General features: G+C 39.6%; 1 protein-coding gene and 1 long non-coding RNA gene across 3 annotated transcripts; both read right to left on the reverse strand.

The window, feature by feature from the left end:
- Nucleotides 1-385: 385 nt before the first annotated feature.
- TXLNG (taxilin gamma) lies at nt 386-22,287 on the reverse strand. Of its 2 annotated transcripts, none has more exons than XM_075521784.1 (10): nt 21,942-22,287; nt 12,711-13,023; nt 11,929-12,020; nt 8,429-8,599; nt 7,502-7,696; nt 5,981-6,100; nt 4,841-4,915; nt 2,592-2,684; nt 1,961-2,056; nt 386-910 (listed from the first exon to the last, which is right to left on the reverse strand). In XM_075521784.1, exons 1-10 carry the CDS (start codon nt 22,068-22,070, stop codon nt 590-592), a joined length of 1,605 nt encoding a protein of 534 aa, XP_075377899.1. In that variant the 5' UTR covers nt 22,071-22,287; the 3' UTR covers nt 386-589. The 2 variants fall into 2 exon arrangements, with proteins under 2 accessions (XP_075377899.1, XP_075377908.1); XM_075521793.1 differs by lacking the exon at nt 21,942-22,287 and adding an exon at nt 21,695-21,850.
- Nucleotides 16,222-20,984, reverse strand: LOC142404895 (uncharacterized). Its single transcript, XR_012773989.1, has 3 exons — nt 20,962-20,984; nt 18,319-18,412; nt 16,222-16,657 (listed from the first exon to the last, which is right to left on the reverse strand). It is a non-coding gene; the product is annotated as an uncharacterized LOC142404895 (long non-coding RNA).
- Nucleotides 22,288-22,508: the final 221 nt, after the last annotated feature.

A 22,508-nucleotide genomic window follows, 5' to 3' on the forward strand; every position in this document is an offset into this window, starting at 1 on the left:
TTCAAAGCTGTTTTTTCATCATACCACAAAGTCTGTAAAACCCTTTAAACATATCTTTTACTATATTCTGGACCTTTACTTTTTCATTCATATATATGAAAACATACTAGAGGGGAAGCTGACGTTTTTTACTGGCCATTTGACATCCTTATGTAGATAAATTTACTGGAAAATTGGTAATCTTTAGTATACCGAATGGCAAATCAATGAACAAAACCAGAATGCTGTTCCTTTAAACCAAAAAAGTGACATGTTGTCACCATTTTCCCCAGAACGATGTTATATCTGTCCACGGTCTTCCATGACAGTGATTTGTGTTGTGGGGAGGAAACGCACATGCATCCTTTTATGGAAAAATATTTTCTTTTAAAAAATGAGGCAGATGTGCAACACAGTTGTGGAAAATTTATAGTTTAAGCTATTTAAAGCTGCTATGCAGCTTCCTGTACCACATAAGTCCAGTAGTTCTAAGAAAATACAGATATGGTAGAAAAAGTAAGAAAATTTTCACCACAAAACCAAATAGTTACCACCAACAGAGAAAGTTATACACAAAATATATCTCTCAATACAGTGTTTACACTTCATTTTAGTCTACAGATTCAGTGCCAGGAACAGGACTTGTCGAGACAGTCTTTTCAGAACTATTTGCCACACATGATTCCACATCAGGTTGGATTCCTGGTTCCGTGTCAGTGGGAGTTCCCAGCTCCTCGTGGGAATTGAGCGTGCAGGACTGCAACACCTGCACAGCTAGATCCACATCTGCTTCTCTGAGAGAAACCTGCTCCTTAAGGACTTCCACCTTCTCATTCAGCTCGTTCCTTTCTGTCTGAAGGGCCCTGCATAGCTTCTCCAAACGCTCCAGTTTTATTTGAAAGCCCTTGTATTCTTTATCTCTTACCGTTTTCTGAAGGACAAAACAAAATAAAAAAAACTGTGATCCAACTGATTTCTTTTTTTCTTAAATTAATGAAAAGAATCACCACTATTTAATCCTGAATATTAAGTCTTAATTAAATCTAGTAGGTCAAATTCCAGCTGCACTAGAGAAAATTTGCTCACCATACTTGACCACTACACTTCAGATGGTTTGTCTAAGCTGGAGTGGCAACAGACACCTTTAGAAACAAGCAATGAGAACCACATAACTACATAATGCTAATTGTAAGTGAGGGCTGAGTATCAGTGAGGATCCTGATATGAAGTCCCATAAAGCAGTCAATTACAGCCCAAATAATGGCAACTATAGGGAGCAGAAGGGCATACAAGTGGGAAATCTACAATCCAGCAGCAGAATCCAGGTCAGAAGGTACCATACTCATGGCTCTCCTAACCAGCTCCTTAGAAGAACAGCAGAGAAAGATAAGCAGTGCTATAGCAGAACCTGTATGACCTAGCACAGTTTAGCAAGATCATACCTAATACACTTGAACTAGACATTAGACAGTGTAGGCAGAACTGTATGCCTACAGCCTGTGTGAAAACAGTTTTAGCTCTTCTCTTGCTGGACTACAATTAAGTAATGGCACCTTATGACCTCAAAAGCAACAGCAATGCAGGAAAGTAACTGATCCTTTACGCACAGGTTATTTCCTTTATGTCAGCCTTGTATAGTTAAAATAGGTTTCTATTGCAGCACTGATTAAACTTTGCTCAGCATATTAAAATACAGTCAATTCTTTCAGCTGGTATGATTTCATACACATTATCCCCCCAATTAAACAGTAAGCAAGGAAAGATGAGGCTGAATTTTTTGTCATGAGTTTAGATTTATATAGCAGCTTTTTATTTTCCATGTCTGAGGAGAACAGTACCATTTACACAACAGAAGACATAAGGCAGACAATCCAAGAGGCTACTGTGTATTATTTCTGATTCTCTAAAACTGAAAAACTGTATGAAGTTCCCTAGGATACAGACTCTAGTTTAGCCATACTGCTGCTTAAAAGATAATTACCTCTTCAGCCATTTGCAGAAGAGCCTTGTTGTTGTTTTCCCATTTTGTACGCCACACTATGGTTTCCTTTTCCAGTTTCTTAATCTTCTTCGTCATCTACAAAAGATAAAAGACTTAATTTTGTGGCTTGTGTTGCAACGTAAGTAGGTTTACATGAGTAATTCAACTTTAGTGTCACCTTCCAAGTCCAGTTTGAACAAGTTATTTTACAGAAAAGTCTTCCTGCACAAAATCAACCCCACAAATACAGGTTCTGCATTCAAAGAAAATAAAATGGATTCTTAAAAGAAACAGACTAGCAACCTTCAAGTACAACTAATAAAAAGCTCCAGGAAATTAAGTTTTAAAACATAAGCACAGCCAAAGAGACTGACAAGTATTGTATGCCTTTGACAAAACACTGAAATTGGGATTTAGATATTATGCAAGTATGTAAAAAACCAGGAAAAATTGCACTGCTTTCCATAATATGACAAATTCTTATGCCCTATCTTATGATCCAAATTAAATGTCAAAATACTCCATATATCTTTTCAAAAGGCAAACACTGTTATAAAAATCTCAAATGTATCCCACTAAAAGCACGCATTTTTATATTAATTTTTATGAAACTAAGTAATCCTGTAAGTACCTTCTCCATTTCTTGCCTGAAGGTTGTAAAGAGTTCATTACTTTTTGCCATGGTGGTCTGGAATTCTTCAAACTTATCCATGTAAAGAGAAAGCTGTTGGGAAAGAGGCAGGAACATTAATCTGAACAGCTATATACAAATACAAAAATATTAAACTACAAAGGAAAATTAAACTCAAATAGTAGAAGATGAACTTTTAATCTTTTTTTTATACTATCCTACCATTTCCATTTGAGAAGCATGCAGACCTTGTCTGAAAACATGCTATTCAAACTATGTAAGAAAGGACAGTTTGATGTTTGTAGAACAGTAATATATTCTAAAGAGAAAAGGATATTATGTTTAATAAAATGTTGTAAGACACCACAGCTCATCACCATCTCATTTTTCCTTCCCCGCTGAAAAAAAAAAAGTCTGTGGACTTTAATATACAGGAAATTCAGCACATGGTTAGTGAAATTAAACTTAGAAAAGACCTACCTTTCCACCTTAACCAGCCAAAGCTAACAACCAAGGCTGGGACAAAATAAACATGATTTGATTTCTGGAATCAAAATACACATTCATAACCTATGAAATCTGCCCAGTGAGCAAAAATCATGGAAAATGAATATTGACAAGGAATTAACTTAATAGTGAAAACTATTACATTTTAACAAGTGAAGAAAATTAACATTCAATGACAGAAAAATTTCTTGCCCTGCACCACAAGGACAATCATCAAGAAGGAACTGCAAAATACGTTAATGAACATAGTTTTTCACAAAAAAAATTAGGTTATGCTTCTTATTAAAAGAACTTATATGATTTACTAGTAACTTCTTACTCCATCTGAAGAGTAATCAGTTCTCTCAATTCTTACATTGGGGGTTGCAGGACAATACAATTCAGAGCACAGAAATATTGTATTTTCCTCTAATAGTAGAGGAAATTTCATAACAGGAATTAGCCTACCATGTCAACAGTACATCATGACTCTCCGCCATTATTATGACTGAACTTTCTAGCTCATCTTATTCTACAAAAAAATCTGTTGGCCCCAGGAAACCACAAACTATACCCATTGTTACTATTAAAAAGCATAACAAAAAGGCAGTGGGATTTTAAATAAAGGGTAACCAACTTGAAAAAAATCATAAAAGACTAAGTGCAGCAAAACACTATTTGGGAGAATCTGGATATTAATGAGTCCAAGTCATTGGACACCCCAAGGAGGGGGTGTGTGTGCGTATGCGATTACATTTAACTACACACATACACACATACTTTAAATATAACCGTTGGGAAGCCTGGAAAAGAATTAGGTACAGTAAATGTGAAAAATGGGCATGAAACAGAGTTTGCAAGGACACACAATACAAAACCTCATAAAACTGAAGCAGTAAGAGGTGTACAACAGAAGGAACAGCTACTGCTTCAGATGCTATGATGTTAGCTGAACCTACCCACTTCCCTTTGCCTTACATGCTGAGCTCACAGGTGGCCAGTGACTGCAGGTGATCCAGAACTGCAGCACAAAAACTGGAGACCATCTCTCCACTCTGAGAGGATTTCGCTGTAGCATTTGCAGCAATAAAACAATCTGAAGATGGTAATTTTTTTGTGGACAGAGACACTCAGTTTTAGGTTATTAAACCTGAATAACTACAAGGATAAACATGACATTGCTTGCTCCCTATCGTCCACAACAGGACAGGATGGAAACAGTAAGGAACAAATTCTAAAACCTGCATGGGTAAAAATCCCCACCCAACTCTTTATAGCGACAAGGGCCTCTCTGGTCCCAAACAGCTATAGAAAAAGATAAAAATACCTTTGGAAGAGAGAACAAGAGTTTCAGAGAAGCCAAGGAATGGTTACGTAGCAGCCACTATGAATAGATTCTTAAGCTTTCATATAGTCTAGTCTTGTAATATTAACACTATTAATTTAAAAGGATACTAACTCCAGCCATTCAATGTTTAGCAACTTCCAGCAACAGTACTCTCCAGATGTACTAAACAGCAAGTACAAAGTGTCAAGTCTTTACAATTTATACTTCACACTTCACTATTGAAGAGTTACCTACTGGAAATTAAATTAAAGACTTAATTAAAAAAATACCAAGTAGTATATTGCATCTGATGAATAACAACATGTAGGTTTTTTTCATATGTTGTGTTATTTTTCACTACAATCACAAGTCTCTTGGTGTCGTGCCCCCCCCCCAAAGAACTGTTATTGAAGAGCACTCCATTAAAAAGAAATACCTGCTGCTTCAGCTGAGCTTCCTGTTGCTTCATCTGTTCACATTTGTGTCTGGACTCAGTAGCTTCTTTCAGCAGCTAAAAAAAAATACAAAAAGCCACATAATGAAGGAAGTACTCCTAAAAATGGCTTAAATAACTTGATCTATGATGAAAAATGAACAAAGGTCATCATCACCTAAGGACCATTCAACCGTGTTTTCTCACATGGGTTTTTCATTACTATACTATACTGTCATATATACGATTTAAAGCATGTGCTGGCATGCAGAAATTATTGAGACATTTTTCTAATTGGTAGCATGAGTCAATGTTTTTATTTCTGTAGCAAGTTTGAACTGCTAAATTTATGTGTAGTTCATTAATGAACTGTAATTTATAACTGTTCTGTAACCTCTCTAATTTATTTTCCACCTCCATTTCTCCAGTCACTAATATTACCTTTACAGACTAGTTCAATTTTGCTTCAACTTGACACCATTTTGTAGATCCAGATCCATCTTTGAAGATATTTTCATCAGCTTATGATTCCAAAATTATGTTTTAATAATATAGAACAATCCAACATTGGATGATCATTTTAAGATTAAACAGGAAAAGCAAGGCTTTTGCCTAGAAGTTACAGATACATGAGGAGCATAAAAAAAAAAAAAAACAATCTTCACCTAAGCATTTTTTAATTGGAAGCTAACTTCTTGGAAGACTGCAAGTAAATTGCTGATTATCAACATATAAATAAAACATCAGGCATAGTTCTGGGGACAGATATTTCAGAAGAGCATATGCTTTATTCTGCATTTGTTATTTCTTATAGCATAAAAACAGAAGTTACAACTACAAGACAGCAAGAAAGTACCTTTGGTGTTTCAGCTTAAGACGTTTCCCAGTCTAAGAAAAATCTAAATGATATTCAGCACATTGCTGAGAAAATGCAAACAGTAACATTACTTGCCTGTGAATATGGACATTAATATTGTAGGCACCATGCACACATACACAAAACTTAAATCTCAGTCTTGATGTTGAAATCTATCCTAACTTTCAAAAGACAGTCCCCCTCAGTTTGCTGTATTGCTTGAAATCATGAGAAATCTGGTTTGCTGAGTTTTGTTATTTCTCTTAACATACACAGAATTCACTTACAAACTCCCTTTCTCGCTGATGTTTTTCCTCTGCTTCTTTAATAAGTTGGGTAGTTTGCTGAAGTTTGGCATCCACAAGTTGCTGCTGCAGTTCTTTATGTTTGAACACTTTATCAATATGCTAAAGGAAGAAAGAAAATCGTATTAGTCAAATATAAACAGTGCACTGGACAATTAAGGTAAGTGTACATGTATGGGGAGATGCATATTGTTTAGAAGTTTCATGCAAAAGAAAAAGCAGCAAAAGACTGTTTTACTTTTTTCTGCCGTTACTGCCATACATTATAGCTACATGTTTTTTTGTCTGTCACGGAAGCCAGAGGCATATTTCATTAAATTGCTACAATACTGTCAGTCACTTCACAACAGGCGTTTCAAAAATCCTGTAACAAGTAGTCTACATCCTTTCTTCTAAAGTTGCTGTATCTACCTCTAATCCTAATTGTATTTTGTTACATCTAAAAGCTCTAGTCCTCATAACTAAAAAAAAAAGCTCAAAACGAGCAAGGTTTGCATCAATAGTTTACTTGGCTGATGAAATTCCAGAAATTATTGAATTTTGCCGTCTTACTTCCATGTGTAAAGTAGCACAAGGCAGCTTCCTACCTCTTCTCTTCCCCAAATTATCTCATGGTAGATACAAATATTCCATGAGCGCAAAAGGTGGGGAACTAGAGTCTACAGAGAGCTTTCTAACTGATCCAGGTTTAAAAAAAAAAGGAACAAAAACAGTTGAGAAATTACATTCCAAACCTCCTATGCCAACTAAGAACTAATCTTAGCTGTAGAACTCCTTGAAGCTTAGTTCTCTCTTTGACAAGGAGAATTGGCTGTTTTCCATTACTGTAGCTTAGCCTGGCTAGCTCACATACTGGTGCCAATTCAAGCTAGCTCCATTAGCCCTAAAATACAGTCACTTCCATGACACCAGTCCAAATATATTCTTAAAGTGTGATAGCTTATTTTGATTCTCTGCCAACAAGAGCTACATACACAAAAGATCTTGCCAAACCCCCCCAACCTTAATGAACGAAACCAAATAAGATAGAGAATAACTCTTATACCCCCTCCCATTATAATCTGAAATTATAATTTAGAAAAACTTCAAATATTAATACATAATTATGTTGGAAATAACCTTTGGAAGCCATTTAGTCCACTGGAACCAGGATCAACTTCAAAGTCTGATCAGGTTGCTCCCACCTTGCCCAGTTGAGTTCTGAATACCTCTTAAGAGACACAGATTCCACAATCTCTGGACAACTTATTTCTATTCAATCGCTTTCACTGTGAAAGATTTTTTTCAATGCATCTTGAATTTAGATATGCAAAACCAGACAGGAAAGGCAGATAGTGGGCCAAATAGCTACTTAATTTTTCACAGCAGTGAAATAAAAAGAATAATTTAAAATATATAGACAATGGCTGTGAAATATTCAGGTTTTTTCTCCCCTTTAAATAATTATCTGATCCTTACAGTCAAGGAACTAACAGAATCCCATTAGAAGCATAATGTAAGCACCTCTTCTCGCAATGCATACTGCTCAATGAGTTTCTTCAGTTTTTCCCCCAGTTCAATATTTTCCTGACGGAGCTTGGCATTATGTATACCATGCTGTTCCAGTTGAGCCTGAATTTCATTCAGTGTAATCTGGAAGTGCGCAGTTGCTTCTTTCCGTCTTTCTTCTTCTTCACGCGCTTGCTGCATGTTTTCTTCCTTTTATGAGAGAATATTAACATGTTCAAACCAAACCATGCACCCTTTTTATATTTTTTGAGTCAGAAACAATGGTAATTCACTTCTGGACAGTTTCAAGTTCTAGAGTGCTAGAATTAATACAAGCCACAATCATAATATGCTGTGCTGACTACCCCTATGAAATGCATGGAACGAAGAATCTAGAAATTCCAAAACTTTTAGAGAATATTGTCTTTACCACTACCAACATTACTCAGAGGCTGGTATTGTAAGATGCTACATGAATACCTTTGCAAGTGTAAGAATTACCCAGATGTTAAAAACAGCATTGATACTATAATCAAATTTCCTACAGTGATCACAGATAAGAATCTCTTCGCTCTCTTTCATTTCACTCCCGTCTGTTATATTCTGACAGAATTAAGCCTTTTTTGATACGCTGCCATTTCATGCTGCTGTTATTTCACTTGTGTTATTTTTTCCAGCAGTCATCAGCACTGCTTCCAGAAACAAATAAGGCAAGATCACATACTGCAAGTACTATGATCTATGAAGGAGTTTGAGGGAGAAAAAAAATTAGCAAGTTGAACTATCCCCATATTCTTCACCTTAAAGATCAGGTATGTTTATGCCACATGCCACTTGTCTTCTGCAGGTACAGGTAATGGGCAAAGTGGTAAGTAAAAAGCAGCAATCAGTAAGTAAGATTTCCACCGCAACTGGCACTGTAATTTATGTAAATAAACTAACCTTCAAAGTTTTGTTATGACGCTGAAGCTCCCGACAGAGAGATTCCAGTTTGCTACGTGCCAAAATGGCCTTGCTATGCTCACTCTGCAAGTGGACTTTCTCCTTCACAACTTGTGCTTGCTTCTTCTGCAGTATCTTCATCTGCTTTTGAACATTCCGGCTCTCCTCCAACTAACATTAGAGAGTATATTTATTAAATAAACATAGGTGAAGCAATCTTCATGCATCTAGATGAGCAGACTGAACACATTTTTAAACATTTCAGATGAAAGCAAGAAAGTCAAATAATTTCATTAAGACCCCCAAGCTGATCTTAAAGAGAAACTCCCATCATCCTACAGACAATTCTAAATGTGTAAGGACAGAAGACGAAAATATACAAATTCCAACTTAAACATTTGCCCTTGAGGAACAGGGACCACGGACCTGTTGACCATGGGCTATCAGCTTGCATTCAGCTACAGGGGTAGGACTAGCCCTGAGAAAGGAGGATGTGGCAGATAAAATTAAAAGCCAGCTGAGACTGGCTTCTCAACAAGTCACAACTTTTTCCACTCTTATCTGTAAGGTACACACAGCTGTTTATCCAACAGGTCTTGTTTTTACTATCAAAAAGAAAAACCCACTGAACTGTGTACAGAGTTCTTTCCTGTCAGCAGGAGCTCCTACCAAAGGAAGCAGTAATTGATACAAGTTTGTAAAATGCTAAGGTATTTCAGAAAGCAACAGATAAAACCAGCAGCCCTGACAAATCACGTAAAATACTATTAAAGCTGCACAGCCCAGGCTTTGATGACTTAAGAGATCTGTAGTCTCAACCATTTGAAACAAAATTTTAGGCTGTTTAGATGGTAGATGACAGCGTTAAACTTCATATACAGTGCTGACTTCAAAATCTGTTCTATGAATACCTAGTGAATAGAAGTTTCGTGCATTATCTAATTGAGAGTCAGTTCCATTACACATGATTTTTGGGCTCCCCAAGAAAACATTATTTAGAGTCTGTTCTATTGTAAAGAAGGTAACAATGTTAAGAGTAACACTGCTCCATATTAAATAGTGCCTCAGCCTTGGGACACCACAGGAAAAGAAGGCTGGCAGTGAGAAACATCACCATGACAGAGAAGAATATAATGCTCGTTTTCTGAAAGAGCTCAAAATAATGCTGAAGCACAGAAGAAAGAATAAATAAAGTTAAGGACCTCCATGACAACAGTGTATTAAATTTTTATTTAATCTAGTTTAGAGAAAAGGAATGTTAAGGAAATGTTTTGATATCCAAACATAAAAAGCCCTTTCCTTGGGTGGCCAGAAAAAACACTTCAAGTGGCTGTGCTGTTTGCATACCTATGAAACTTGAGGCCTGTAAAAGTATGCCAGTGTGAGACATATCACCAAGGATGCAAACCTTCCTGCATCACAAATTGATCTCCTGATAGATTCCAAATTAGGAAAAAAAAATATGGTGGAAGATCTTTTGCCAGGAGAGAGGCATTCCTACCTTTATTGTACAGTCCTTTTCATGAGACACCACTGAAAAACCTGACAGTGAGCTTTAAAGATGATGAATCTTTAAAAAAAGAAAAAAAGCATTGTAGGTGCACTGTCATAAACAGTTCAAACCTCTGCTGGCATTAAAGCTGACACCTATGCCAGTGGTTCACCACCACTATCATGAAGAAAAGAATGCATCTTAAAAGGAACACCACCAGATCCAACCTAAACTTTAAGGGGAACAGAGTACCTCTTAAGACTCATTCAGCTAAAATGGAGCTACTGTTATACCCAGACAAGCTCCCACCCAACTTCCCAGCAGTTCTGAGCATCATGGGGAAAGCAACTGGTTTTCTAGGATGGTGACTATCTATGGACTGTGAATGCTTACTCTACCTATAGACTATGGATCCTCTCCTGTGAGGGGAAAAAACATAACACGAACACCTCTCTCCTGACTGCCAAGCTTCTTGAGGAAATTACAGTTCATTTGGTCTAGCTGTTCCCTAATGGTTTTCAGATCTTTCCTTCAACAAGAAAACTCAAAGTGAAGATGGTGCAGACTGTTTTCTTTCTGCAGAAGCGAGGAATTCATGCCAACCTAGATCCTCATGCAGGCCATCACCACCACCACTGTGATTTGACATGGGAGCTGTTTGCTCAAATAGAAAAGGCATCACATGCACAAGCAATTGCTCATAAGAACTATCTCATTTACTGCACTTCTCTCTCACAATATCAAAGTTCATTTTTAGGTGGGCTCCCCATCCTTGAGTTGCACTACAGAAGTATTATTGTTTCTCATTTAAATGAAAGTGACTTCTTAGAGAAGCTGCTGGTTTTGAAGGAAATTCACTCGTGAACAAGAGCACGCATGTGAGAGAGAGCAAGGAAAACAAAGCAAAAACATTGCAGACCTCCAAGGAGGACTCAGGATTTCCTAAACAGAACTAATCTAAGCCTATTCTTAAGTCATTAGTATTGCCTCTGTGAGTAAAAAGACTACCTGCCAGCTCATCCTCAAAGCTCTGGAGACATTATTAATCTCAAAGGAAAAAAATTTATTTCAGAAGAGTTATGCCATGTTGTACAGCCATTATATCATCTTCAGAAACATTTTCATATGTAATACACTTGACATCTACAGAAAGGAAATCTTATGCTTTTTTCAAGCTATTAACTTATCTCATTAGTTTTGCATTAATTTTGTATGTACAAATATGGTGGGAAAACATATACACACAATATTTCCAGTCTTTCCATTCTTGTCTGTCACTGTCTCAAGATGAGCAAGTGAAGCATTTTTGTCTCCAGGCACATTCTCCAGTCAACTTATGAGCCTTTTTTCTCCCCCAAGTTTGCCATCAATTAATTTAGAAAATAAATTACCATTTCTCCTACTTGGGGTGGGAATGCACTTTATGACCAATTACTGCTAACATTTTGCCTTTTTGGTTTGTTACTGAAGAAATGTATACTTTTCTATCCATTCCTTTGCATGACCAGAAAGCACAAAGCAAAATTAAACCTAGATCTTTCCAACTTGTCCTACCCCCAAAAAATCACTAAAGAGTTAAGTATAACTGAACTTTTTTTTTCCCCAAATCTCATTACCACAGTATGTTCTTTCCCTTTATCCTAAAGGATATAAATTATAAAACGCTAGCACAAAAGCATTATTAACAGACAAAACCTAAGAAAATAATTAGTCTCAAAAGAAACTCTTAGCTTTTCTGTTAATCCTAATGTTATGGCTTCAGCACCAAGTTATCAAAAAGTTATCATAACCTATTTTTTCTTTGGATTTAGGCAGTCATGTAGAAGGTGAAATGACTACATGCAAGTTTGGCTAAAGCAATAGTCATAATAAGCCCGAGCATTCTTTTTTTTTTTTCCTACCAACACTGTGAAACATCCAAAATTGTTAACTGTCCTGTATTAGAAGTTCCTGCATTCCACAGTTAATAACACATGAATAACTCCTGCTATCTTTACAAATTACTTACCAGATCAGCATACTTCTTGCACAAAGCTGCCAGCTTTTCCTCTGGAGTAGAAAGTGTGTTCAAGGCTTGCATTAATAATAGCACTTCTTTTCCTATGAATTGGATAAAAGACAACCATATTGAGAAAAAACATACCAGAAAAGCAGCCTGTCTTTAGAAGTAAAATATAAAACCATAAGAAATTAGTGCGAGTTAAGTTGTTCTGTGGTTTGATAGCTGCATAATCCGAACAGATGACAAATGGGAAGTCATCACAGTAAGAATAAATTTGTCTTGCCTATGCGGCACTACACAACTTCGATAGCAAAAGTTACTTTAATCTTAAAACCACAAAAATATTTTTGTTTTATAATTTATAACAGCACAGATAAAAAAATGAAAGAGTGAAATTTAAAAGGTTAAGTTTTGCCAATAAAGGATATTCACACAAGTGTTTTTAATAAGCCTTTGGAATTTAAATATCAGTAGTGCTTTGGTAGCATTGAACACTGCAATCCCAAATTTAGAAGTTAATCCAACAACCGGAGTTAAAAAAGGTTATTAGTGATTACCACATTATTATCATCATTAAAGTTCCTGTAAAAATAGTGTTACCAGCAGAAGGATTCTTACATATGCATTAAGAACTGTATTTTCCTAAGCAGAAGTACCAATTTTCTCAGAATACCCTGTTAAAGATGACAAGTTTTGGCTACAAAGTAAACTTGAGACAGAGAAAATGCATAGCTATTTCGCGAAAATATTAAAGCCATTTAAAAATCACAATGCCAAAGAGAACATACCCAAAGTTTTCTCTTTGTGTTTTTCAGTCTCTGGATCTTGTTGGCCATCAGGTGGATCAGTACGGACTTCTTCTCTCCCAGGAGTCTCCTCACGAGACTCTCGAGAGCAGCACGTGGACCCTGGGTGCTTTCTGTTCTTTGTGATATATTCAGCTTCTTCCAATGCGCCCGTGTTTTCCAGGCCGTAACAGTTGGACTGCGCATGCTGCAATGCTGTATCAGACAACTCATTGCACTTGCTGTTCAGCAGCTGATTCTGGTTATTCATTCCCATCTCCTGAGATCCAGCTTCTTCCATTGCACCACCAACCAACTTCAGAAGGGAAAGGAAGAAGTAAACAGTCAAGCAACTGCATTTAAAATGAAAACTTCCACCTTGCTTTTGCATGGACAACTAAGAGTAAAATTCCACCCTTATTCAAGTTGATCAAGTCAATATTCTCTGTTGTTAAGACAGGTATATAAATAACCGTACACAGAATGAGCCTAAAGAGCGATGAAGAAAACAGCACACAAGAGCCCAAAATATTAATTACTCTATTATGAAACAACTTCGATACCTTGTCATTGCAAAAATGTTTATACTCTAGAAATTAACAGTTCCCATGGAAATCTCTTCTTAAAAGCTCCAAAACTGGCTATCATCTCAGCTGTTAAAGCGCAGTCTTAAATGAAAACATTTCTCCCTTGTAGCTCTGAAAAATCTCTCACAAATCAACACTAAGTATACTAAATCTAAAACTCAGCAAGAGTCTAACTAGCTTTATGTACTGTTACTTGGAAAATAAGGTACAGAATTTGAGACAGGAGGACACCATTATTAAAAACAACTTTATTACATTTTAGTTTCAGAAAACTAGAAGATATCAGTTTTAAAATAATTCAAGATACATACTGCAAGAAAGAGGGGGAAGAATTTAACCTGCTAGGAAGTTGTGCTGGTTTTGGCTGGGGTAGAGTTAATTTTCTTCATAGTAGCTAGTATGGGGCCATGCTTTGGATTTGTGCTGAAAACAGTGTTGGTAACACAGGGATGTTTTAGCTACTGCTGAGCAGTGCTGACACAGAGTCAAGGCCTTTTCTGCTTCTCACCCCACCCCATCAGCAAGCAGGCTGGGGGTGCACAAGGAGTTGGGAGGGGACACAGCTGGGACAGCTGACCCCAACTGACCAAAGGGCTATCCCATACCATATGGCGTCATGCTCAGCATATACAGCTGGGGGAAGAAGAAGGAAGAGGGGGACATTCGGAGTGATGACGTTTGTCTTCCCAAGCAACCATTACGCAATGATGGAGCCCTGCTTTCCTGGAGATGGCTGAACACCTGCCTGCCAATAGGAAAGAGTGAATGAATTCCTTGGTTTGCTTTGCTTTGCTTGTGTGAGCGGCTTTTGCTTTACCTATTAAACTGTCTTTACCTCAGCCCACGAGTTTTCTCACTTTTACCTTTCTGACTCTCTCCCCCATCCCACGGGGGCAGGGGGGTGAGCAAGCGGCTGTGTGGGGCTTGGTGGCCAGCTGGGGTTAAACCACAACAGAAGTCTAAAGAAATCCACAGAAATACATTGTTTCAATAACATACATAGGGTGAGAGTTTAAAGTACTCCAATGAGAATGCCAAATACAATTGTCAGCTCATGACTGAAGAAAACCTGTTGTTATAACAGGAACAATAAACAGGACCAGGAGCACATCCATTTTTGAAGTATTAAAATTCACATCTATGAAATCATCAAAACAAGTAAATATTAACTGGCTTCATAATTGGAGTCCTATTACCTATGATTTTTAACAATACATTATTTCTGTTTAATTAAACAGAACTTTCTCGAAACATTTCTTAAACCCAAAATGTTTAATCATTTAAGCAAAAAGTTAAACATCACCAGTTGCTTTAACACTGCAGTGATATGTCCATATTTTGGAGCAGAACACCTGATGATACCTCTCTATAGCTCATTAAGCAGCTTCCAGACTCCTCTCAATTACCAGAAGAACATTCTCAATTTCTAGAAACATTTAAGGCTGATAAGAACTTCAAAAGGGTGTTTGGTTGGGTGCTTTTTCGTTTTCTTACCCTACCAAGGCTGGGACTCAGGACAATACTTGGAGGTGACTGGGTATTTTTTTTCTATCCATTTGCAATCCTACTATACAATGTGGATACACAGTTAAAAGTATGATAAGCAGTGTTGAACCCACTTTACTGCCAAAGTAAAGTGATCATTCACATTGACTTTTTAAGGAAATCTACTTTCACTGAAAATAAATCAACAAGGAATTATAAAAACAGGGCTTGTTTATATGCAGAGTTATGCTGTTTAAGCACAAATTAATTTCAGATTATCTTATATTTTAATATTAAAAATGCGCTAATTCTTAAAGCCAGAAGTTTGCACTGGGTTTTATATTCTGCACAGATGGACCATTTTCCTCTTCAAAAGGAATTAGCCAACATCAAAGGAACACAGCCAACACTAATAATATATTGTGAGATATATTTCAACTCCCATTTGTTCAGCATGCTTGGAAGAGTTATTTAAAAATCATTAAACAACTATGCATTAATATTCTAAAAAATATGTAACAGCTTAGCTGTTCCCTATACTTAAAGCAAGTCCCTTGCTTTAGACCTTATCTCAAGGCAGACTCATTCTTGAGAAGATGGAATTCATACAATACCTTTCACAAAATACAATAAGCTTTTTAACTGCAAATAATCTGTAGAGACATTAAGGAGCAACTTTTGACTTATCAAGGAAGATTCACTTCGCACTGCTCTTTACAAGTGTGGAAATTATGCACCTGCTTTATGGACAAATATAGATACGCTGCAGTTTTATCATTCTCCAATCATGTCAGACAGTGTACTTGATAAATGCCTGAAAAGGTAATGCAGTAATAGAACTGCTGTAACAAATAACCAACCCCAACATTTAACGGTTGACTTTAGAGCTGTAAAATGTGTATTTTTTTCCTTAGATTGCCTTAAACTGTGCGGCTTCCGTTGGCATGTGAAAGGCTTACCCCTCCAAGTTTAGGGTCAGCTAAACACACACGAGATGCTTCTTAGAAAAGGACAAGAGATGTGAAAACAGGAGAGCTCACTTAACCTTTTTGTAGGTGCCAACGGCTGAAACCATGGCACAGATCTTCTCTAAAAACCATGATTCATACAGAAGCTAAAGATACTGTGTCACATTACATTGACAAGACAGGAAAGATCAGAAGTATCTGAACACAACATGATATCAGAGTAGAACTGCAGTACCAACACAACAGCTGAAACTTGCAGTTTTTCCATCACACGGAATGTGAACTTCCGATTCAGATACTTGTGCCTGAGAAGCCTGACAAAAGGTTGGGAAAGTCTGCCCTAAACTCAAATTTTCTGGTTTGGCATGGTATTTCCAGACTTCCTGAAATCCATAAACAGACTCAAAATTTTCTTTTTGAAAGCAGAGCGCAAAATTGCCAGGAACTCCTACAAGCAGCTGAGAAGGCCTGACTGGCTGTGGTTACACATTGAACAGCAGCAGTGCCCGAACAGCTCTCTTGCTATCATTTAATTCCCCTTTTTCACACCCCGCTCTGTTGTGCTAGCAACAACATCCGTGCAACTTGTTCTAACACAGTTTATAGCCAGATCAGTACCTCAACCCAGTTCACTGCACAGCAATAGGCAATCCTGCCAACCAGAAGTGCTAGCACGATGGTTGGAAAGAAGCCAAAGCACAAGAGCCACTAAAAAAAGTCAGTCTAATCACAGCCAGAGCACAAGGAACTAAACAAAAAACACCTTATCCTCACCACAGGTACATAGTTAACACTGACTGCTGATGTACTGGAACACCATCGGCAAGATGACATTCATGAGAAGCACTGCTTCAAATTTAGACAAGCCAGACATTTTCACTGGTTTTCATCTGAGAAAATTCTGCCATTTCTGGGGAAAAAAAGAACTATTGACAGGGGCACATATATGTGACTAGTAAGTCACAAAATGCCCACCTCCACTAGCAAACCATCATAGTAACCTAAACACCTGTCAATTCAGAGCTGGCAATTAACATGCATATTCCAAAGCATCTGGAAGTTTCAAAGTGAACACCACCACCTCATTAATTCAGCAGAGCTTTTTGCAGAAGTCAAATTAGGTGTCAATTTCTCAACTCTGAGTATTCTCTATCCTTTGTCAAAAAACCCACAAGGATTTTCAGGACTTCAAACTCATTCTCCAAAGTCTAACAGAGAAGGTAGAAACAACCTATCAGAACACCGAATTGAAGAACAAGTTTGTGTACAAGACACTTGTACATCTCAGATATATTTGAAAATAATAGCGATAGTGAAAAAACTACAGAACTTGCCAGCCTTCTTTTGGTTTTCCAGTGAACATGAAACAAGTCCAAGCTTACTGACAAGCATACTCCCTGCAAAACCAAAGCTCATTGTGGCAGTAGACAGTTTTTGTAACAATATCCAATTTTCTTAGCTTAAATACAATTATGAATTGGTGACCACAGGCTAGAATACTGTATTTAAAGAAGTGGTTCTACCAGCAGCTAGAACAACCTGGTAACATAAAAAAAACCCTAAAAAAACCCTAGTTAAATTCTATCAAGGTGTAGTCCATACATTCTAGCAAAACTGACAGTAGTGGCACAACATACTAAAATTCTAATGTATTTAACCTAGATTAGAAAGTGTTTGTTTTTCATTTTAAACGGAGAAGTCTGCTATTGCCTGACAGGGTCCACAAATACTAATAGCTAGATGACTTCCTGATTATGACTAACAAAGAATTTTCTACATTAGCTCTTACTTTAGATATTAAAAATGTAACCAGAAGTCTAAACAGCCTCTTAAACTCAATTTTATTCTTAAAACACTTTAACTACAGATAGTTTCATATTTGATCTGTATCAAGCTTCAAGTTGGTGTATAGCAATAATAAACATCACATTGAGAATGTTAAGTACTAAACCATATTAGTATCACTGAAATTGCCCCCTCTTACTGAGACAATGGTCAGAACAACCCTATTACCTCTATCTTTTCAAATGCATGCTCATCAGACAAGTGAACTTCTCAGTTTAACATTCCAGCCAGAACAGAGCACTTCCAACAGCACATTGTATAATAGCGCTGATTCAGTACTGACCGAATAAAAACGAAACAAAACCACCTCACCAAAGACCTTCTACTGAAATCACCGCTACCTTTTCTAGCTGCTACCATGCTCTCAGCTTCCAGCTGGCTTCTAACCTCCAGCTTCTAACCAGCTTTAATGATAGTTGACTTCGAATCTGATAGACCAGGATTAGATTGTTACATACCTAGAAGGATTTTCAGTGAGACACAAAACAAGTATTTTGCACAGATAATGTGCCACTTCATAAGATTACAAAATTATTTATCAAAATTCAAAACTCTACCATTAAAAAATAAGATATGTGCCACCTACCTAGCTGTGAAACCAGCTACTACAAGACACTGACATTTCTGAAGAAGCATATCATCCTCAAGCTATTTAAGATAGAGTTACAGGCCAAACAACTTGAAGATGCCTGTAGGAAAATTACTGGTAACATCGCTCCTGCTCACCCCAAAGTTTTCATTTAGTCTTCTGTTCTGTTCTCTCAACTTGTACCTTGATCAAAAAAGGTGCACTTCAGGAAAACTCTACCTTACTTCATACCTAAAAAATGAGAGTACAAGATAGGTATCTCCTATTTATGAAACTGGCTATGATCACAAGAGCCTAAGCCAACTTTACTTCAAATAGCACTGCTTCAGTAACATGCATTGCACATAAGGACAAAACAGACACATAGGCAGAACTTATCCTACCACAACAAAATGTATCATGAATAGACTTATTTTTTTATTCTAGTACCTACAGAAGGTCTGTAACATACAGTGCCATCTAAAATATACTCTGCTTATTATTGGTATTATGTGTACTAAAGTACCTATATTTTATAATCCTGCGCATACACGCTCAATCTGTCCCTAAAACACCTGAACACACCTCTCTGTACCTCTTATTAAAAGAAACCATAATTAATAACTACACCAACACCCTTTTTCTCCTATATGTTAGCAAATTACCCTAAAAAAAAAGCACCAGCATTAATCTGTCAAAACATCTCCTACATTCCCCACCACAGCAGCTGGCCTGCACTGTGAAAAGATTCTTACAACCTTAGCCTTTGGAATCACTAATAGTTTCAAAAAATATCCTGGAAGCTTTAGAAGAAACATAGGTACAGAAAACAGATTTTCACAACTGTGAGACAACTTAAACATACAAGCAAATACATAATTATTTGCTCTGCATCAGGCTCCAGAAAAGACCATTTGAATAACACTGTTCAGCTGACTACATTTTCAAATATATCGCACATGCAACTGGACTTATACCCCTTATTCTGACCAATTACTTAAAAAAAAATATTGTGGCAAAAAGTATATCGTATTTATCATAAATGTTTACAACAAATTTTAGGCTTCCTGCATCCCAGCAATTTACTTTTACCTGCTAACACAGGAAAACTTACTTTGGAAACGTGTGTAATATGCTTTTCCTCAGCACAGATGCTCAAGAAGACTTTGTTTAACATAACTGTATTGTGCTGAAAAATCAGTCATTCTTGGTAGTAATTTTATTCATGACTTATTTGGGTTTGAATTTTACAGCAGGTCTACCTTCATCCACTGGTCTAGACACAGTAATTCAGGTGCTTGTGACCACAAGACTAGCTTATTAAGGTTATTTCTCCATGCAATACTTCTCTATACTGTGCTCAATGACCTAAATGATCATGCAGTCTAATTATACCTTTCTGAAAACCTGATGGCCTCTGAGGTGGCTTCCCCACTGAACTAAGATCTTAGTTGTGAGATCAGAAAGTCATTTCAAACAAACATTTCACCCTGTTCTGTCATTATATTAAAAATTATGTTCTATGCACTCATTTATCTACTTTCAAAACACTGGACTGAGGCACCTGCAGTATTGTTCCTCATTAGTTTCAAAGCACTGCAAGGTTAGAAGTCCCAACACAGCAGGAGGATGATTAAGAAAAATCTACTTTGGAAATCTGTATTTTATCCTTATAAAAGTCAATACAGAGTCAGTGTTAATGGAATTCCACTTATTAATACTACTGGCCTTACATTCAAGATATGGTCTTTGATATTGGTTCACTCACATTCTCACAGACTCCTGCTTATGGTCCTTACTTTTCTGTTACTCCTTCCATGCTTCTTGCTCTCTTTCAGTGGCCTCATGACACAGAAGACATTCCTGCTTTTAAAAATAGCTTTATTTACCTCAAACATAATCTCAAAAGAAGGGGGGGGAGGTTGGGTTTGTGTCATTTTTCTTCTCTGTGCTCTGAAAAAAGATTAGAAATATCTCCTCCCTGTTTTAGCTCAAAACATTAAAAAACAATTCCTGTAATTCTAGCAAAAAAAAATCACTGGAGGAACCCAAAGCTTAAATGGAAACTTTCAGTGCATTTACATGCAGGGCAAAGTGCTGCAGATTTCACCAGCCCTTTTTTAATGCAAGCATCTGAGACAGGTGCTAATTAAAAAAACATTTAATATAGCATGAATCATTTCCGCCAATGAGTTTTCACTTCCTCTTTACTATAAACTTAATAGTTTTCTAGTCATCCACAGTACATTTCTGGAAAAAGCAGGGTAGACAAGTTCTGAATTCCCAATGCAAACAGGTCACAAGGAACCTAAAAATAAAGAAGCTCCCATGTACCAAGGCAGGGGGAGGGAATCTGCAAGAGACTGCTGAAGGATTTTTAATTCACAAAAAAAGTTCAAAGTAAAATTTTCTTAATATTCCTTGCACATTTCACCTTTTCTGAAAATTAAATTCCATTTGACTGTGGGTATATGAGATAATATGGAGATGCTGGTTTGTTTGGTGGGGTTTTTTTTCCTAATAAACATCATCATCTGCTTTCATAGCAGACACTAAAGTTACTTACAAGCCAATTCCTAGTGAAAAACTTCAGAAAACACACAGCACAAGAGACAGGTTTTTATTGAGGAAAACGAGCTCCATAGTTTCCTAAATCTCTCTCCAACAGCCAAAATAAACAACCACCGCCACAAAGTTACTATTTCTGGGATGTTATTATCCTTTATACCACAGAAAAAAGTTACCACAAAAAAGCCACTTGAATTTATGTAAGGACACAGGATGAGGTACTAAAGCGGCACATGCGATTACCGAGGCAATTCTGTCACACAGAACGCTGTTGGTGACATTACATCCAGCACCTGAATTACAGCACATTTTAAGTCTTTGCTGTTCGGTGCCCAAGTACACGCATTTCAGGCTTTCCCTACACGGATACGCGACCAGAAATTACTGTAAAGTCACGGAGGACGCCAGGACACCGTTGCCTTCAGCGTCGCTCCGGCAGAGGAAGGGAAAAGAGAGAAAAGGCCATTTTCACAGGTTTCGGAGGGTAAGGAAACACCCCCGCCGCCGCCGCACCCCGCCGCGCCGCAGGCAAGCGGGCAAAGCCTCCACTGCTGCCAGGCGCGCCTCGCACCTCAGCCGCACCGCTCGCACCGGCGAGCGCCCATTGCCGGCAGCGGCGCCGGGGCCGCCCGACACCGCCGGGCCACGGTCCCCCCGCCGGCGGGGGACACGCGGGGCCGCCCGGCGGAGCCCCCCCGGGAGGCCGGCAAAGGTCCCCACGGCCGCCCGGACACCGGCCCGCGCAGCAGCGGGCGCGGCGGCCCCCCGCCCCCCCACAGCGGCCCCCGCCACGTGCCACCGCCCCCAACGGCCCGCCGCGCGCACGAGGGAGGGACCGCCCCGCCCCCGCCGCACTCCCCGCGGGCGGCCGGAGGGGGAGGGAGGGGGAGCCACCCCCGGCCCCGCGAGGCGAGCGCGGCTCCCCGGGGGCGATGCCGAGACACCCCCCCCCACCCCGACACACACCGCGGCTGCAGCGACGGGTCCGGTCCCGGGGGAAGCGGAGGGGAGCCTGGCCTGCCCGGCGCAGGCTCCCGAAAGCGCGGGAGGCGGCGGCGGCACTGCCTGCCCCGGCCCCGAGCGCCCGGGCTGGCCGGCCGCGGAGCGCGGAGGCCGCATGGGGACGGGGGAGGCGGGGAACGAGGCGCCACAAGCCGGCGGGGCGGGGAGGGGGAGCGCCCTCCCCCCGGGCCCGTCTGCGCGCCGCCCTCACCTCCGGGCTGCCGCTCGGGGCCGCCGCCGCCTCCTCGCCGCTCTGGCTCTGGCGCCGGCTCCGTCCCGCCGCCGCCGCGCTGCCGCTGCTGCCTCCTCCGCGCGCTGCCTCCGCTCCGCGCGTCGCCATGATGTGACGGCAGCATCCAAACAAGCTGCCGAACCGAGGGACACCGGAACCTCTCCCTGCGGGCCCGCCCCTTCTCCCGACGGCAGCCAATCGCCGTGCGGCCCTCTGCCCCACGTGGGAGGTTTGCGCCCTCCCTGCCCGCCGCTGCCCCAGGCGCTGCCGGGGCGGGCGGCGTGGAGGAGTCACTCGTGGGCTGCCCGCAGGCCGGCGGACTGCGCTTCCCAGCGTGCTCTGCGCAGCGGCGCGGCCGCCCGGCCCCAGCATGCACTGCGCGGCTCCCCGGCGCGCAAGCCTGAGCAGGGCCTGCCGGGAGCGGTAGTCTGGTCTGCCGCGGGGTGTGCCGGGAGGTGTAGTCCCGCCGGCTCGGGCCGAGGGGGCGCGGCGGGAGGTGCGGGGGCGGCCCCAGGCGTACAGCGTTATTAACGGCCGGTCACCGAA

Source organism: Mycteria americana, chromosome 1 (genome assembly GCF_035582795.1).
Source record: "Mycteria americana isolate JAX WOST 10 ecotype Jacksonville Zoo and Gardens chromosome 1, USCA_MyAme_1.0, whole genome shotgun sequence".
Classification (NCBI taxonomy): domain Eukaryota; kingdom Metazoa; phylum Chordata; class Aves; order Ciconiiformes; family Ciconiidae; genus Mycteria; species Mycteria americana.

Excerpts from the sequence above, each read along its gene's own strand:
- TXLNG (XM_075521793.1), bottom strand. The coding sequence starts at position 21,847 with ATGCGGCCTCCGCGCTCCGCGGCCGGCCAGCCCGGGCGCTCGGGGCCG. Across the intron at positions 6,101-7,501 it reads AGTATGCATTGCGAGAAGAG|CATATTGATAAAGTGTTCAA; the intron begins GTGCTTACATTA and ends TTCTTCCTTTAG. Across the intron at positions 2,057-2,591 it reads TCAGGCAAGAAATGGAGAAG|ATGACGAAGAAGATTAAGAA; the intron begins GTACTTACAGGA and ends TATCTTTTGTAG.